This window comes from Pseudoliparis swirei, chromosome 16, assembly GCF_029220125.1.
Source record: "Pseudoliparis swirei isolate HS2019 ecotype Mariana Trench chromosome 16, NWPU_hadal_v1, whole genome shotgun sequence".
Classification (NCBI taxonomy): domain Eukaryota; kingdom Metazoa; phylum Chordata; class Actinopteri; order Perciformes; family Liparidae; genus Pseudoliparis; species Pseudoliparis swirei.
Genome location: NC_079403.1, coordinates 7918316 through 7935923, shown reverse-complemented (window position 1 = coordinate 7935923; position 17608 = coordinate 7918316). Strand labels below are relative to the sequence as shown.

General features: G+C 41.6%; 2 protein-coding genes and 1 pseudogene across 3 annotated transcripts in view; 1 reads left to right on the top strand and 2 right to left on the bottom strand.

Annotated features, from left to right (window-relative positions):
• The window catches only part of hacd1 (3-hydroxyacyl-CoA dehydratase 1), a 36292-nt gene extending 22051 nt beyond the window's left edge, over window positions 1-14241 (top strand). The window contains exons 1-7 of one of the 2 annotated variants that reach the window (XM_056434343.1): window positions 5418-5669; window positions 8461-8578; window positions 8685-8703; window positions 8791-8879; window positions 9267-9388; window positions 11927-12105; window positions 12554-14241. In XM_056434343.1, coding sequence (XP_056290318.1) covers window positions 5551-5669; window positions 8461-8578; window positions 8685-8703; window positions 8791-8879; window positions 9267-9388; window positions 11927-12105; window positions 12554-12636 — 729 coding nt within the window. In that variant the 5' untranslated portion in view covers window positions 5418-5550 and the 3' untranslated portion in view covers window positions 12637-14241. Of the gene's footprint in view, window positions 1-5417; window positions 5670-8460; window positions 8579-8684; window positions 8704-8790; window positions 8880-9266; window positions 9389-11926; window positions 12106-12553 lie in introns of those variants that run through there. The other variant, XM_056434344.1, reaches the window with a different exon arrangement.
• LOC130206395 (transmembrane protein 236-like) lies at window positions 469-4236 on the bottom strand. Its single transcript, XM_056434342.1, has 4 exons — window positions 3256-4236; window positions 3048-3120; window positions 2192-2315; window positions 469-1542 (listed from the first exon to the last, which is right to left on the bottom strand). Exons 1-4 carry the CDS (start codon window positions 3651-3653, stop codon window positions 851-853), a joined length of 1287 nt encoding a protein of 428 aa, XP_056290317.1. The 5' UTR covers window positions 3654-4236; the 3' UTR covers window positions 469-850.
• Window positions 13885-17608, bottom strand: part of LOC130206397 (collectin-12-like) — a 35340-nt pseudogene continuing 31616 nt past the window's right edge.

The window sequence follows — 17608 nt, the reverse complement described above, 5'->3', positions numbered from 1 at the left end:
TTCTCTGCCGTCTCGAGTGACACCTTTAACAAATCAGCTGACATTAAAAATCCTTAAAAGGGTTGAGTTTGTTTCCGTAGAATACCAGATAAAGCACGTCAAAGCCTCCCTTTGGAAAACAATGCTGAAGTTTTGTCAGTTCAGCACTGTGCGACAAGAAGTGGACGACAAATGTCCTTCTTACTTCCTAAGTTGCAACGATATCTGTCAACTGCTGGCACAAAGCCAAAGAATAAGAACTTCAAAGTCTTTTGAATACATGTAGAATTTTATACAGTCCAGAAATAAGTATATTTGTAAATTAATTTGATTATTTTGTTTGCGCCATTTAACCGAGATTGAAAATAATTAAAGTATATGATAATCTTCTTGAATAATCGTACCAAATTATAGGAATCAATGATACAAACTCACACTTTGTTTTTCTATCATGAATATAACTTAGCAAAGAATATAATATAAACAACGTGGATTTATGCTTTTACATATTCATTGCACTTTATTATGGTAGAAAAAAAATATATGATAGAAACTCTGAAATTACAGGTACATTTCCAAAGTGCTTGGTGAGGGGTAAAAAAAGTTGAACATGAAAGGTAAACAATACATAACATAACACATAATGTCCTTTGTGGGAAAACATTGCCAAAGAGCTCCCTTTAGGCCTGTGAGAAATACCATCATGCAATTTGTCAGAATATCTCTTCTGTGTCGCAAATCCATACTTTGGTTTGGTCGCGCCAGCTTTTCGTAAATCCATTACTTTAAATCCACTGGTTCATGGTTGGACCGGCCTCTTGCTCCTGCCATCGGCTTCAATGTTTAACTGTCTAAACTTGAAGTGTGGGTCTCAAAAGAACATCCTCTCTGTGTTGAAGACCCTCAGCCTCGTCATGAAGTTGAAATAGACAAAGGTCAGGCAGACCAACAGGTTCTTCATCAGGTAGAGGACGGGCGTGACGAAGCCGAAGAACGCGACGATGCCCACGCGCATGAAGAAGAAGGGAAAGTCTTGCAGTGCCACTCCGAGTGAGGACAGCAGGGGGCTGTGGGGCATGACCACCACCCGCAGGCAGGACAGGAAGCTGAAGATGTAGATGGGGAACACCCAGCCTGAGTAGTAGACAACGGGGTGTCCCGCCACCCTCACCATCTCCACTGTGTCCATCCAGAACAGAAAGCTGTCCACGAACACGTCTGCTCGGGCGTCGCTGGCACACAGGAATCTCAGTGGGCCCGTGTAGGCATCCGGAGATATGCGGTACGCCGTGGTGCTCGCTGATCGGGCCCTCAAGCCAGAGATGCTAAATAGCCTCCCGGGATGACCGGGTATCCCAGGGACGGACCCATTGGGCGCTGCTCCATTCTGGTTTGCTGGCATGGGCACAGCTGACCCGGGCACAGCTGGTCCGGGCACAGCTGGCTCCGGCACAGCTGGGGCCGGCACAGCTGGGGCCGGCACAGCTGGAGTAACAGGTGTCACCTGTTCCACACCTGTGAGGAAAGTGGAGGGGATGTCTGCATCTCTCTCCATCTCACAAGCTGGGAAGAGAAAAGTAAAAGAGATTATACAGAGCAGAGCAAATCTGAAACTACATGGGCTCATGTTGCTCATCTTCGTATGGAGTTAATTTTTATTTTATGTTTTATTTATTTTTTATTAACCAAACATTGCAACAATCAAGGTATTCAGCATTATTTGATTTTCAATATTGTTTGTAGGACTCTGTATAATAGAGATACAATATACAACCACTAGATCTTGTGATCACAATGCAGCCACTGATCTGCTGAGCAGTTGGAGCCAAAACTTCCAGAGACGGCTGACGTTTAAAATCCTCAAAAGGATTGAGTTTTTTCCAAAGAATACCAGATGAAGCCTCTCTTTAGAAAAACAATGCTGCAGTTTTGTCAGTTCAGCACTGTGCTACAAGAAGTGGATGACAAATGTCCTGCTCACTTCCTGAGTTGCAACTGCAAGCACAGAGCCATCTGTCAACTGCGGGCACAGAGCCAAAGAATAAAAAGTTCAAATTGTTCTGGATTAGTTATATAAAATGAATGTTTGCTGCATTTTTTCCCTCACAGCTCCTGTAAATATAAAAGGCGGGTAGGGATCACGATGGAAGTCGGCGGGGTCTAAAGCACTGGTTGAGTGATTTGCGTAATGTATTCAGAGAGCAGCGCTCACCCTGGCCGGTCAGTCTGCAGTGGCGTATCCTCTCCACAACGTCAATACAGATGAGAGAGAAGAGGACTAGCGACACAGGGAGCTCCGTGAACGCATCGTGTTTCATGTTGTTATTTATCTGAACCTGGGCAAAAAGCCAGAACATCATGAGTTAAACATACTAGAACATTTAAACTAATTGCTTATTCACTTCAATATGGAACGCATTCATTTACAATAACACTAAAAAGTACTGATACGTGTCTGACATCCTTTAGTTCTGGGTTGCTGGGCTAAAATCACTTGCAGTGCTGGCATTAGGCTGAGTCAGGACTTTATACCAACAGGACACAGAACAAAGCAGAAAATCTGGTCATCTTAGCAGAATTTATGGCTCTTATGCAAAGGACACCAGATAAGCAAGGGCCACAAAGGTCAGCTTTGGCTCTAGAAAGGGCCACATAAAACAGCAAATAGGAGCTGGGTTGCAGCCAGCCAGGAAGTGAAAATGTGCCTCATGGACAGATGATTTGACAAGGGTAGCTTGGACAGGAAGAGGTCCCAAGCTGCTTATCAGTAGCTCCTTATCCATATTTATCCCCAGAGAACCAAAAGTTTCCTCTCAAATCATCACCTTTAATTTACTCACGGATACCTCACATTGTCATTCCACTCATCCGCAATATTTTAATGTCAATAATCTTCCAAATATAAAAGTCACGGCGAGTATTTTTTAGGTTTCAAGAAGCTACTTTGTGGGATACAGTCACACAAAAATACTGACAAAAGGATCAACGATAATAATCTAGACTCTATATGGCAACATAAGGGTCAAAGTTCATGATCAGAGTACAGATAAACTGATGTAATGTTGTACCTCAGAGCTGGCGATGAGAAAGGCAAAGCAGGGCAATGTTGAGAGGATCACATATACGAGGGCCACAGGCCTCCTGATACAAAGACAAAGGAAGGTAAAGAAGGTGAGGTCCTCATGGTATGGACCAGCCTCGTGCAGTCACACCCGCAGGTCAGGTCTCAGCGACTCTGAGGCCCCTGACATCAGGACAAGGGCAGGAGAAACTCACCACTTCTGCCTCCCAATGAGAAACTTCTTCTTCATGAAGACCATATACTTCATGGGTACCCAGACCAGCAGGGCGGTGGAGGTGACGTAGGCGACGGACGAGGCCACGATCAACCAGTAGGCCGCGCTGCCGTCTGCGGCGGGCTGTGCCGACGTTTTGACCTTCGCTACGATGACGGCGAACCTCTGCATGACGATGAAGAGAGGCACGCACAGGCCTGCAAACTGCAGCACCTCGCACACCGCGAACTTCAGCGTCCTCCCCGAGCTCATGCTGCGGAGCTCAGAAAAAGAAAAAGAAGGGAGGGAGACGGGGGCTGTTGTCGCAGTGAGGTGACCCCTGTCCCTCCGAGGGCTGGTCCGGCCTCGGACCAGTGCATTGTCTGCCTCCACTAGCATTTTCCACACAGCACAGCCATGGCTCTCTGCTCAGCCAACTGCTTACACTGCACTAGGCATTGTGTGCCCTGGGCCTTTACTCTCTTTATATACGGGATGAAAACAAAAGGTTGTCTAACTCCGCACCATGAGGGATATGCATGTCCGACAGACATCCGGGACGATTTAGCACGAAACGTATACTGCAAAAGATTATGAAGCTAAGAATCCAGTTTTATATTTCTTGTATTTCTATATTATTATGAGCATTTGAAATATTAGTAGCTTGGCATTAGATGTACTCCTATATTGTGCATTTTCCAAATGACATACAACAACATAAGTGGTCTGACTCACCCAGTCAAAGCACTTCTCATGTTTAAACATTGCCATCTAGTGGCAGACTGTGAATGTATTTCAGTGTGTTTTTAAACACTGCTTCAACAAATACTTTGTTTGCAAATTCAGGTCAATTGTTTAGAATAAGAATTAACCCTCTTGTTATGTTGCGGGTCAAATTGACCCGTTTCAAAGTTTGAAAATCTAGTTTTCAAATGTTAGTACAAATATTTGTAAGTACTTTTTCTTTATAAAACGTCTTCTGCTTACCTTATTTTGTGTAATCAATGGAATATATATATATATATATATATATATATATATATATATATATATATATTAGGGCTGTGAAACGATTACAAATTGTAATCAAATTAATCACAGGTTTCTGTGGATTAATCATGATTAATCACATATTACCGATATTCTCGGTATATTTTTGTGAGAACATAAAGATTTATGACAAAAGACGGATATATACATTTATACACAGGGGTGCACATAAGTTTTTCAGTGAGTTACTCAGGTGAGTACCGGAAGATGGTGTTTGGTGGCTTGTTTCAAACATCAAACAAAAGAATCAGGTGGTTGTGGTGAGAACCATCTCGATCCTGCTCTGTGTCCATTACCCTACATGAGAACCACACTTTCCAGTCAAAACAATGTTTCTCATCTTCTTACTTTCCCCCTAAATACACCTTTCTTGGACATGGGACACTAATGTAAGGGTTTCTTTCATGTCTCTCCGAATAAATATGCTACTATAGGATTTCTAATAGACTGTCTGTTTGACTAACTGAGAGTGACACACACCCTGTTTCATCCCAATCTCAGACGCACACACTCTTTCTAACGACCTCACCTGTGCGAGAAATACAGATACTATTTTGACGGGAACCTTTTTTTTTTCCCGTGGGAAAACTCCACCCACACTTAGCAGGGGAGGGAGAAACATACACGATAATGTTTTTTTCAGCAGGGGAGCCTGGCGCTTGAATAGACTAGCGGTTCTCAAATGGGGGTACGTGTACCCCTGGGATTACGTGAAGGTCTGGGGGTAGTGAGATTTAAAAAAAATTTATATTTAAAATTAGTATTAATTAAAAAATATATATTTTAAATAGTTATTTAAAACATATTCAAGTCATTCAAGGGCTAGTTCATAGATTGAATTGTATATATTCTATATTAAATCAGACACTGACAGTGCTGTGTATTACATTTGAACCTAATCTAAAATGACGTACTCTAACCTAATATAATCCTGATCTAATCCTAAACTAAAATTCACATTTGGATATTTGGGTTGAGTCAACCAGGCTACATTTCCCTGGTTTACAATACTCTAGTCTAGGCTTTACTACACGTCCAATACTACACGTGTACTTGTCCCGGAGAGCAGCCTATATTTCTACACTGCAGCAACAGTCCCTGGCCCGCCGGCAGGCCACGCACTTGTTTGCAGCACTAGTCCCGCGAGAGAGGGGGGTGAGCAGGGATGGATGACCCCGCTGATCCCCTCCCCACCAGCCCCAGCTGTCAGCTCCCTTCCTGACTTGCCCACCCTGCCCCCGGTACCATGGCGTCCTGCGAGGAGGACGGCACGGTTGAGGAGAAGGAAAACAACAACAAGAAGAGAACGAAAGGCGCCGTCGCGACCGCATGGCTGACTTTCTACAACATCGCCATGACCGCCGGGTACGTGCGTAATATTGTGCGCCTATTAGTATAAACCCCCAAAAGTTCTAAACCTCTGTAGGCGCGTGTTGCTGTTTATAGCACGACGCGCCCGTTCAGCTCGCTCCATTTAGCGGCTGTCAACGGCTGGGGGAAAGTTGAGCGAACAATTGGATCTTGGGAACAAAATATACACAGGAAGACCGAAGAGGCGGGCTATGTGTGTGCGTGTTGGACAATGAATGAATCGTGTTTGGTTATATGGTGACAGGCTCGCGCTGCAGCCGTGTCCAAATAGGGCCGACTGCATGGGGGTGTCAGCGCCAAGGCCCACAGTTGCAGTGATAAGTATAGCTCAGGTCTGGGGACACTGAAATGCTCAATGGGCAGACTTATTTTAATTTTTATAACGACATAATATGTGTGCAAAGCAAAGGAAGCGCGTTGTTTTTGTAAACTGTCCAGGTGGGACTCATGTCACAAATCAATATGTCCATGTGACAACTGGCACTCACCAGATCAATGCCTCCAGTATGCAGAGGCGGAAGAAGTATTGTATTTATTAAAGGTAAACAATACCACAGTCTAGAAATACTCTGTTACAAGTACAAGTCCTGCATTCAAAATGTCACTTACAGTATGTAAAAGTAGCAGGAAAATGTCCTCACGTATATTGAAGGATTAAAAGTTCGATGCACTCGATGCAGGGAAATGAGAATTATACTATTATTTATTAGATTGTTGAGTTATTATTACTCATTTATTAATCTAAAAACTGGATTTGACTGTTACAGTCTACTTTGTAAAGGACTGCATCGTATGATTATTACCTTCGCATTGAAAATGCCAGGTTATGTTTTGATCGCCGTGTATTTATTTATTTATTTATTTATTTGTATGCGTGTTATTCGCAGAACTCAAAAAGTATTGAACCGAATCGCATGAAATTTGGTGGGATGATTGTTTATTATCCGGGGACCAGTTGATTAGATTTTGGGATCGATCGGGTCAAAGGTCAAGGTCAAAGGTCATGAACAGGTCAAAATGTTCTTGAATCGCATGAAATTTGGTGGGATGATTGGTTATTATCCGGGGACCATTTGATTAGATTTTGGGATCAATCGGGTCAAAGGTCAAGGTCATGGAAAGGTCAAACTCTTTTTTTACCATAGCACGATACATTTTTGTCCAATTGGCATGCAACTAATGCCAAAATGTTCATAATTCAATGCCCAATCTTGTGATATGCGAAGGTATGCGCTCTACCGAGTGCCCATTCTAGTTGTCACTATTATCATCAGTGGTAATTGTTGAGTTTCTATTTATAACAGAGGACCATGATTTATAGGCTGTTATTTAGTTTTGTGTAAAATATCTTGTATTTGTAAAGTAACAAGCTGTCAGATAATTAAGTAAAAAGTGCAGTATTTCCATCAGAATTATAGCCTCGTAAAGTATACATTAAGAGAAGATAGAAAAACTCAAGTAAATTAAAAGTACCTCAATTTGGATTTAAGTACAGTACTTAAGTAAATGTACATCCCAACACTGCTATAAGTTATACATTACTTTATTATAATGGACACCTCGTCCAGGTATACATCAACACAACATGCAGGGATCAAATCAAAACCTTTCCAGTCGTACCAACTTTTTTTTATCCATCATATTATTGGAATTATTTTGAAATTAATGTTATTTAATGCAGTTTTGTAGTTTGAATTCATGCAAAAGCAACTATAATTTCAAAATGACATTTGTAGTTTGTCCTCACATTAAACTTCTGTGCCGAGCACTCTGATGTAACAAAGTAATGAACTGAAACAAATAGCACGATCAAAGTATAAATACAATAGAGAAGCCCACATATATCCAATTAGAGCTAAAATAATACGTTGATTATTTTTACTATTTTGTGATATATTAAAGAAAAAACAATTAACGAAGAAAATAATCAGCACATTATTTAGCAATACATTGGCATTAACCCTTTAAGTTGTTAATTCCATTGATCTTTTGTGTTGCCGGGTCGGGTTCAGAGACATGACATGCCAGTTTGTTTAAATGTCTTTTAACTATTTTGAACACTTGAAATACATTTTGGTAGCACTGCATATATAATACATACAAACAAGAGCAGTTCCAACACTTTAGCTGCCTTCATAAATATACGTGTGCATTGGCTGGTGAGAAGGGTTGCCTGCTGTTGACATATTATTCATAGAGGAGAATTATAGAGAGAGTGGAGATCATTGAAATAATTTGAATTGTTTAAAATGCAAAATAGACTCAGTTGTGGAAAAGGTGTTTTTATGCGACTATGTTTTACAGAAGCCACGAGTGTCGGACTTTAAAAACAATTTGTACAAGAATTAATTTGAAGCAGAACATATATTTTATTTGCAAGGAATAACTGATAATTAAGTTAACTTTTATTGTGCAATGTTCCGACTCCAACTGTTGACAAAATGACTATAATTGAAACATTGTGTGTGTACGAGGAAGCATATGGAAAAGCCAGATTGAAATGTCCTCGTGTGGCGTTGAAGCTGCACATAATACCGGTTTCTCCTGCTCTTAAGTCTCTGAACTAAAGAGTCTGCTATGGATTTTTTTCATTCATATCGAGGCCGAAAATGGAGCGAAAAATGCTCATAACGGAGGTGTGGGAAGATGCAGAAGCTTCCGGTTTTAGTTCGTCAGAAAACCCAGTGTGCACAAGTACATGCTGAATAACATGATGTTGACATCATTCATCTCACACAAAGTGGTGGCATTGTGTGACCTAAACTTTTTGTTTTTGTGTCTGCAGGTGGCTGGTCTTGGCCATGGCAATGATGCGTTTCTACATCCAGAAAGGCACACACAAGGGTCTGTACAGAAGTATAGCCAGAACGCTCAAGTTTTTCCAGACTTTTGCATTAGTAGAGGTAAGAATTTGTGTCGTAGCATGACCCTGATAAAACAGTGTCAAACGGTGATTTTAAATGAGTAGATGAGAGTAAATAACTGATATGTATGTATCTTGTCCTGCAGGTGGGACACTGTGCATTAGGTAAGTGAGGATTTGTGTTCATGACTCGTGTTAAAACGTAAACAAATGTACATGTAAACCTTGTTTTCCTTCTCTCTCCTGTTGCAGGGATTGTGAGGACTTCTGTGATTGTAACCGGGGTGCAAGTGTGTTCACGGATCTTTATGGTTTGGTTCGTCACCAACAGCATCAGACAGGTGACCGAACGACAATCTGCTGCTCCCAGCGCTTTTTATTTAGTTATACAAACCAATGAAGAGTCGCATACTTTTACTGCGGGTTTCTTTAGTATCTGTGTGATGAACGTGCACAATAATTATGATATCATATAGTTGTATATCCACACATACAGTGTACATATTAATAACATTCTGTAATCCAAGATAGATTTTTTTTAGGGTTTATTGCGACAAATCTAATCAAGCTAGCCTTCTTTTCTCTCTATTTCTTTCCAAATGTTGCATAACAGAGAATGCATTTATTATCGTTTTATTTCTTTTGTATTTAACATAACATCTGTCAGCTTTGTATCAAGGTACTCCCTCCTTCCCCTGAATACTTTGCCTGCATCTTTTTAAATGAAGATCCAGAATGAAGAAAGCGTAATCCTATTCCTGGTTGTGTGGACGATGACAGAGATCACCAGATATTCCTACTACACATTCAACCTGCTCCGCCACCTGCCATACTTCATCAAATGGGCCAGGTGGAGATGCCGCGATGAGGCCGCGATGAGCTTGAACAGTCGTTACCGTGTCAGACATTGTCGTCTAAGCATGTCACTGATCTGGCTATTTTCCCCTCCGGCATGCTTCCTCTAAACCGGCTTTACAACAGGAAGTAGTGCAGCCGCGTGTGTGTGTGTGTGTGTGTGAAGTATCGCCTGGCTCAGACTGAGAGGTGAAGCATGTCTGTGTTTATTGATTAGCTATTGTCTCGTCACTGGAGGGTAAACTACTAACCGTAAACTAACATTGTGCTCTGACAGCACTGCGAAACCTATGACAGACGTCACATAAATCATTTTAGGGCTTTTTCTTTATGTTTGATCAATTATAAGAAGAAACCAAAAATATGTGTTTCAAGTATTTTTCAGCAGAAAACTGTAAAAAAAAAAAATTTACAAAAAATCTCACAAGGACAGCCATCCAAAAACTGTGGTTTAAATTCTAAAGCTTTAATTATCAACACAGAAAACCTGAACTCTAAACCCCTGTCACGGTGATCAGTGAGACGTGATGACGGTCACTCTGCGCTCTGGAGTGACATACAGCTGTACGAAGAGCTCTGGTGACGTGGCGGCCTCTCTGCTACAGTAGCTCGGCTGTAATATGAGTCGTTGGCCGGAGCGTCAGCTGTACACATTGATAGCTTTCCAAAACACAGTCGGCATCTTACGGCTCAGAGATCTCACGACAGGGACGTTTACGTGCCGCATCAGGAGGAGGCGAGACATGACGCCTCTGTCTCTGCAGACACAGGTCCACCAGCAGTTCTACTTCAGTGTCTCACACGATTGTCCCCCCTCCCTCCGTCGCCCCTTCGCGGCTTTCTTTGAGCATCGAGGAGACGCCAGGCCCCCGGAGGCCGGCTCATGTTCAGCTGCTCGTGTTTTTAAGACCATCTGTTTTGGTCATGGAATGTCCTCCCAGCATTTCTCTCGCATCCGCCGAGACGCTCCTCCGAGCCTCCGCTGTGGTCGCCACTGAATGCGGGATCCCTAAAGCCCCGAGTCATGCCATATATCGTGCCACAGACGGGCGAATGCTGTGTCACACTTACGCGAAGTGACAGGCGGTTGTGGCAGAAAGCCAAGAAGATGGCAGATGACAGTTTGGCAGTTTTCAGTATACCAAGTATTCAAAAGCGTCGTCCTTTTAAAAAATCATTTAGCGCACTGAAGGTTGTCAAAGCCACAATATGGAGCCACGACCGGATGCTGAAGCTTTGCCCACGTGTCACACCTGCACAAGTCGGCAGGCAGGAAAACAGAGGATAGGGCACAAATGCTGGAGGCAGGAGGCTGATTTAAAGTTGTTTTTTCTAAAGAAAACTCTCAAACGAAACTTCGACAGGTGGTGAGGCTGGTGAGTCCAAAAGCAATCAGAAGATCCACAAGTTAAACGACGAAACAGAAAGTCTGTAAACCACCAAAATACAGAAGGGAGCTAAATAATGACAAATATAACGGGACCGGTGGTACGAAGGCACGAGGGATACAGCCAGGACATGTAGCTGGCAAGCTGATTGGTGAAAGAAAGCAAAGAGCCAAGAATAATTAACACAACACAGGTGATGGACAGAAAAAAAGGAGGGAAAACCCCCACAGAGACAGGAAGTCAAACACATGCAAGAAGCAGGGAACTTCAAAATATAACAGGAAACAGGAACCAAGCTAAACAAAAACCAAGATCATGACACCACTAAAACATCTGCTGGACCATCGTCAGTGCTGGAGATCCTTCTTGGCAATCTAGTTATATATACATATATATATTTATATTTATGTATATGTATATATATATAAATATATGCGTATATATGTATGTATATATATATGTATATATATATATATATATATATATATACACATATACATACATACATATAGGATAGAGGAATTTAAAAATAGACATGAGGGAGTTGGTCCCCATTCTACTTTCTGCTTTTTAACTTGTCAAATGTTTCTTACTCTCAAAATTCAGAGTTTTCCAACAAGGTACTTTGATAATTTTTGCTTTAATGGAAGTTCCTGACCATTTCCACATCACATTATATTATCTTAGATCGGTAAACAAACGTAACGTCTTTTTATATTTAATTCACTGTTATAAGTAGGCTATAAGTATCAGAGCAATACAAACGTTTAGGCTCCCTCATGTGGCTCGAAGGTGTACTGCAGATAGAAATGTGGCAGAAATACAACAAAAGTATTTTACAAAAGTATTTTGCAACCCGTATTTTGCAACCCGTATTTTGCAACCTGTATTTTGCAACCTGTGTCTTTGTATACCCTATGAATGGTTGCTCATTCTTAATGTGCGCAAGTTGAATTAATTATAATATTTTCGGGATTGTCGATTGCTGAACTCATCCTTCACAGGTTGCATTTGTTACGGTTTGCCACACACATTGTGTGTGTGTCGACATCTGAGCACGTGAGTGTTTTAACATCCACAGACATGCATGAGTGTTTGTTGCAGGTGTGTGACCTCGTTCATCGTGTCTCCCCCCCCCCCCCCAGATACAACCTCTTCATCGTCCTGTACCCTCTGGGAGTCGCCGGAGAACTGCTGACCATTTATGCTGCTCTGCCGTTCGTACGCAGATCTGGGATGTACTCCATGAGGCTCCCCAACAAGTATAACGTGTCGTTCGACTACTACTACTGCCTCATCATCTTCATGTTGTCCTACATCCCGCGTAAGCAGCTTTTTTACTCCCACACTGCACGTTACGGTCAAACATGTAAAGGAGGACAACATCAAAATATCCCTGAAAACGTTTGAGACCTGCAGCTAACATTCGTGACATAAAGCAGCAGATAATTCAGCATCTTAAAATGTATCTGGTATTAATTGTCACATAAGTGAAATGTCCATAAGGTGTGGAAATCCTAAGAAAATAATACTTTTAAGAAGCTTTTCACTGGAGAATTTGTGTTTTATTTCTTTGCAGTTATTCTACCAGGTCTGCGTCCATCATTTTATGTTAACTTAAAAATGTGAAGTTGCTAATTATTTATTCTAACTGAGCCTTTTAATAGATTAGGATAAAGCATTAACCTTTTGGGGATTATCAGAGTGATGACAGGCCAATTGGAGATGAAGAATCAGAGTGGTTATTGATTGATCCGCTGTATTTCCCCCAGTGTTTCCTCAGCTCTTCTTCCACATGCTGCGGCAGAGGAGAAGGGTGCTTCACGGGGAGGTCATAGTGGAGAAGGACGACTAGACTAGCCACCACCTCCTGCCTCCACCACCACCACCACCACCGTCCCCTCCCCCACTTCATCTCCACCTCATCCGTAGCACCATCGGCCGGTACATTCTTCATTGCACAGATGACGACAGATAATGACATCTGACGAGAGCGATAATCCGGAAGAAAGGAGTTCACCAGGACTGATAATAATAATAACCGATTCCTATCTGAATGGTCATGTTGTAAAAGTGTTTACAGTCTGACAGAAGCCCGACATCGAGTCCTTTATTCGCCTTTACGCCGCTCCTTGTTGCACGGAAACACACACGAGTCACAACACCTGTCCGAAGGAGTAAAAGGTAAACGAGAAGCTTCCAGGGAAACGTGATACAAGGGAGGAAGATTGAAAGTCATCCCCCAATTGGCAGTTGCATTCATTTTTTAAAAAGTATTCCACAAAGATATTTTATACAGTTGCATGACTGTACGAAAGAAACAAGGTACAAAAAGAGAAAATATTCATAGTTCTATCATACGTCAACAATAAATCTACATTTAGACAATATGCTGCTGCTTTTGTGTACGTTTGTAAATGATGCAATGTGGAGTGAGCGGTTCGTAGTAGGCATATTTCTTAAAGATAATTTATTCACATACTGTGTCACTTAGAGCTCAAACTTAACTTCTCCGATTGGCTCCTGCCTTCTATGTTGCTTTGATGTTTACTTTGTCAAATTAATTAAATTAATTTGAGTCTTCAAAAAGTAGCAGTTTATCTCCTGGCCGCCGTAGGTGAGACTTCATTTCAGATTTTCGTGAGCACTCGCAGTCTTCAGTCGTGTTTTGTTTTTTCACATAAAGAATCTCATGTGCGTGTTGATAGAAAGGTGGTTCGATTCCCTCCAGTAAAAGGTGCTAATGTGAGATTATTTCAATCTTCTGTGTTTGGAGTTGACATAAAGCAGAAAACAGGACGTGAAAGGATTGAGAGGTGTTGTGTAGCTCATGGTTATTGAAGAAAATCAACATGTTGCGATAATCTGGGTTAGAGAGAAGAAAAAAGAAAAGTCAATGTCACAAAAATCTCTTTTTAAGAACAAAACAATAGAAATTTGAAAATACCTTTTTGTGCAAAAATTAATAAACTAAATTCTTCAACACCGTGGAGGGTTTTGTGATGACCTTCACAGTCATGCAGACAGATAAACCATCTGACACCAACTTTGTTTATCTGGATCTGCATACAAAATGTTATATAAAACAACAAATACAAACATCTTCTGGTTCTTTACATATTTATTTGTGAATGTTTCCTTCATCTTTGTAGTGTTGTTTAAACTGTTTTTCTTAACAGGAAACAGTACCTGAGTGTAGAAAATGGCACATTTTATATTTGTAGGTGTGCTCCACAGATGTATATTCAAAAACACATTATCTGAAATAGTGAAAAATAAATCTCATAATCACAAAATACTGTATCATACATAGAGTATTAAACTGTAACAGTGCAGTCTTGACTGTATGGTATGACTGTGTGTATGACTTCTGGACTCTGTAAAGCGACTTCAGGTGACTTGAGAAGCGCTATATAAAATAAATGATTATTATTATTATTAAAACTCAAGCTGAATGTGACATCTTCCTGCATTTTTGTGTAAATATTTAATTTGTTTCTACTCGTATAAATGGAAATGCTATATAGACATTCATGAGGTTAGATAACAGGTTTCTCAAAGATAGCATATCAGCTGCATTTCAGGTTTTTTTGCGCATCATTTTGCACCTTTTCATTTTAAGACAATTACACGTTACATGAAAAGCACTACGGGAAGTTCACTTGGCTTCATAGAATTAATAATTTCCTACAAAACTTGCATAATGAAATATACATTCAGATATTCAGTGGCACGTGGAATACAGTTTTTATACAAATTTAAAAATTTTAAAAACAACATCTATTTCAAAATCAATTGGTGATTTGGTACTTTGAAAAATGAAAGCCCTCCCTTTGTGATTGCCCTGCGTTATTGCATCTTGCTGGTAATGTTGGACTGAATTCTCTTGGGAGGAGAAAGGCTTCTTCTCCTCCGCGTTGGACAGACGTTCGCTGCTGCAGCCATGTGCCCATTTCAAAATTGTCCCTCCGCTCTCTCCGTACTGGCTCTCCACGTGCAGGTGGCCCAGTGCCACATGGGGGATGTCTTAGCTGCTCACTGCAAGCTCCCTCTCGAGGCGTCGCTACGATTGAGGCAGTCCCGCTGCAGAGAGACAATACAGAAGGACACGAGGACATCAGCCTCACGATGCAGTGACATGTAGGGATGCAAGATAAGGCAACAGCAGACGTACAGGTCTCCAGCTCCTTCTCACAGATGTAGCTTATGAGATCTTCACAGAAGAAATCATTCCACAAGCCTTCATGGATGAGACCCGCACAGTCTTCTCCCACCTCGTGCCCGTGGCCCCAGTCGTCAGGCTGACCAGGCTTCCACTTCCTGCAGGCAAACACCAGGGGGCGATCACACATTACACTACAGCTTTTACACATGTGACATCTTTGATGATTTTCTGGTTTGATCAATTACACTGCATTGATCATAAACTCCTTGAACTTTTATAGGGCACTCCTCATTGAAATACTTTTAAATTCATAATATCAACACTACAGTGCTATTGGAGGACATAACAATACTGTTTCACTGTTGTGACATTTTAAAAAAAAAATGTTTTTAAGGAGAAAATCAACATCAACGAAGTTACCATATATGGTTCCTCGCTCGATAAAGGGATAAACACGGTGTCTTGAAAAAAATCTCAACCTTCTTGTATGTTCTGATTGCTTTGAAATCATGCTACGCTCCACTCCCATTCACACAAAGCAAATACTTTCACTTTAAAAAAACATCAATTTCGTCAGGGTGGTCCAAATAATTATGCAAAAACATCAATGCTGACACAATTGAGTAAAGATACATATTTGGTGTTGTTTCATGTAAGTGAAAACCTACTGTTTGTTATAATATTGTTACTGGAAAGCAGTATTTCTGAACAGGTCCGAAACCAAATATCTTGCAGGAACAGACCCTACTTTCACCGAGGTTAAGGTGTTTCCTATAAACAATAAATACTGACGTGAAAGCAGGTATGGTCCCGTCCAGCCAACGCCACACGGTCTCCTCCTCCCTGTCGGTCAGACCGATCCAGAAGTAGCCCTTTCCAAAGGTCTGCCTCTTCAGCCATTTCTGAGATCACACAAGGACAGAAAAGGTCACACCTGAGAAGTTACCTCACATACGGCCGAGCAATGGCAACCTTCCCTTCCAGTAAACTATGAGTTTAATGCTAAAGATAGAGACATAATTAGTCACCATTTCCTCCATATCATTGATGATCAACAACGAAGCAGACGTTGATTCACAGGTTGCCTTTGCGTCGTCAAAACTGTGAAGGTCTTTGGAGAAAAAGTAGCACTTTTTCTTGTAGTTGACCCACTCCACAGGGCATCCTGGAAAACATAGTTACATGTAACATATTATCAATAGTGCTAGGTTATCAAATTAATAGATATGGAAAGGAAAAAAAACATTCTTCACTTTGTTCCTCTCTGTGGACGATTTAAAATAATAATTTATCTATGAAAAAAACTACCTAGAAATTTTGACAAATTGATCATAGAATTACATAATAATAAAAATACTGTTACTACAGTTTCCAGCAAGCATTTGAAGGACAATGGAACTTACAATATTTAGAGTTTTGGTCATCCAATGTCATCCAACCTGCATGTGCTAGCATGGTCGGCGGGTGTTCACAGCTTTTCTATAATATCACCAAAATACTCTCGTCTTTTGAATGTTAATATAATCCAGAACATAATTTAGCCCTCCCAGATGGCAATATTTCCATTTTGGGGAGCATTCTGATCGACACTGGACATAAAACCTTCAGTAACATTTGACTTTTTCTCTCATTTTCCATATGTTTTCCATGACTGGAGAATTGGTCAACTGTTTTCCAGGTTTTCCTGGTCCAGGACGCGTGGGAACCCTGATTCAGGACCGTAAGAGTCCAATCTAGATAAGTGTTGAAATGTGACACGGCAACAGAAACGTTAAAACTAGGGATAAGACTTAAAGTCGCACCTGGGGCCCAAAGTGTCGGAGCTGCCGCCTCATCCTGCAGAGACACAGGGTGGATCATCGGAAGTTCTGGAGCCCGGATGCTGATCCCTGCGTGTCCCGGTGATCCTTCTGGCCCCGGGGCCCCTACTGGTCCTAGCAGACCCCTTGGTCCCTGCTCACCAGCCGGCCCCATTGCGCCTCTGATTCCCGGTGGACCCTGTGCCCCCTGAGGACCTGACTGCCCATCTCTTCCAGGCAGACCGGCAGTACCCGGCTCTCCTTTACCACCAGAAGGTCCGGCCCTTCCTCCTGATCCTCGGGAGCCCTTTGATCCGGGGTTGCCAGGTACGCCATGCTGTCCTTTTGACCCTGGCTCGCCTGGTGGTCCTGCTGAACCCTGCATTCCTTTGGGTCCTTGATACCCTGGACCACCCTTTTCCCCATTCCCTCCCTTCTGGCCAGGCTGACCAGATGGTCCCTGAGGTCCTTTGTCCCCTCTTGGTCCTCTTGGACCAGGAGGACCTGAAAAATAAGATTGACTGTCAGCCAGGGAAGGGATTTCTTTTGAAAAAAATAGTCACACATTGAAAGATAACAATGCTTCTTTGCTTTCTTTCGGAGCAGATTCATATCACATCATATTACAGCTAGTAGCTAGTTAGCTTATCTTAATATGCTGGTGACCAAAGGACACTTTGGACAGAGCCATGCTAGCTGTTTCCAGTTTTTGTGCTAACCTAAGCTAACACTCGCTAACTGTATATTGTGCAGATATGGGAATGGTGTTGATCTTCTCATCTAAGTCTATGAACAATCTCATTTCCATAAAATTCATGATTCGTTAACCTTAAAACAAAGAGTTAGTACAACACTATGCAGTC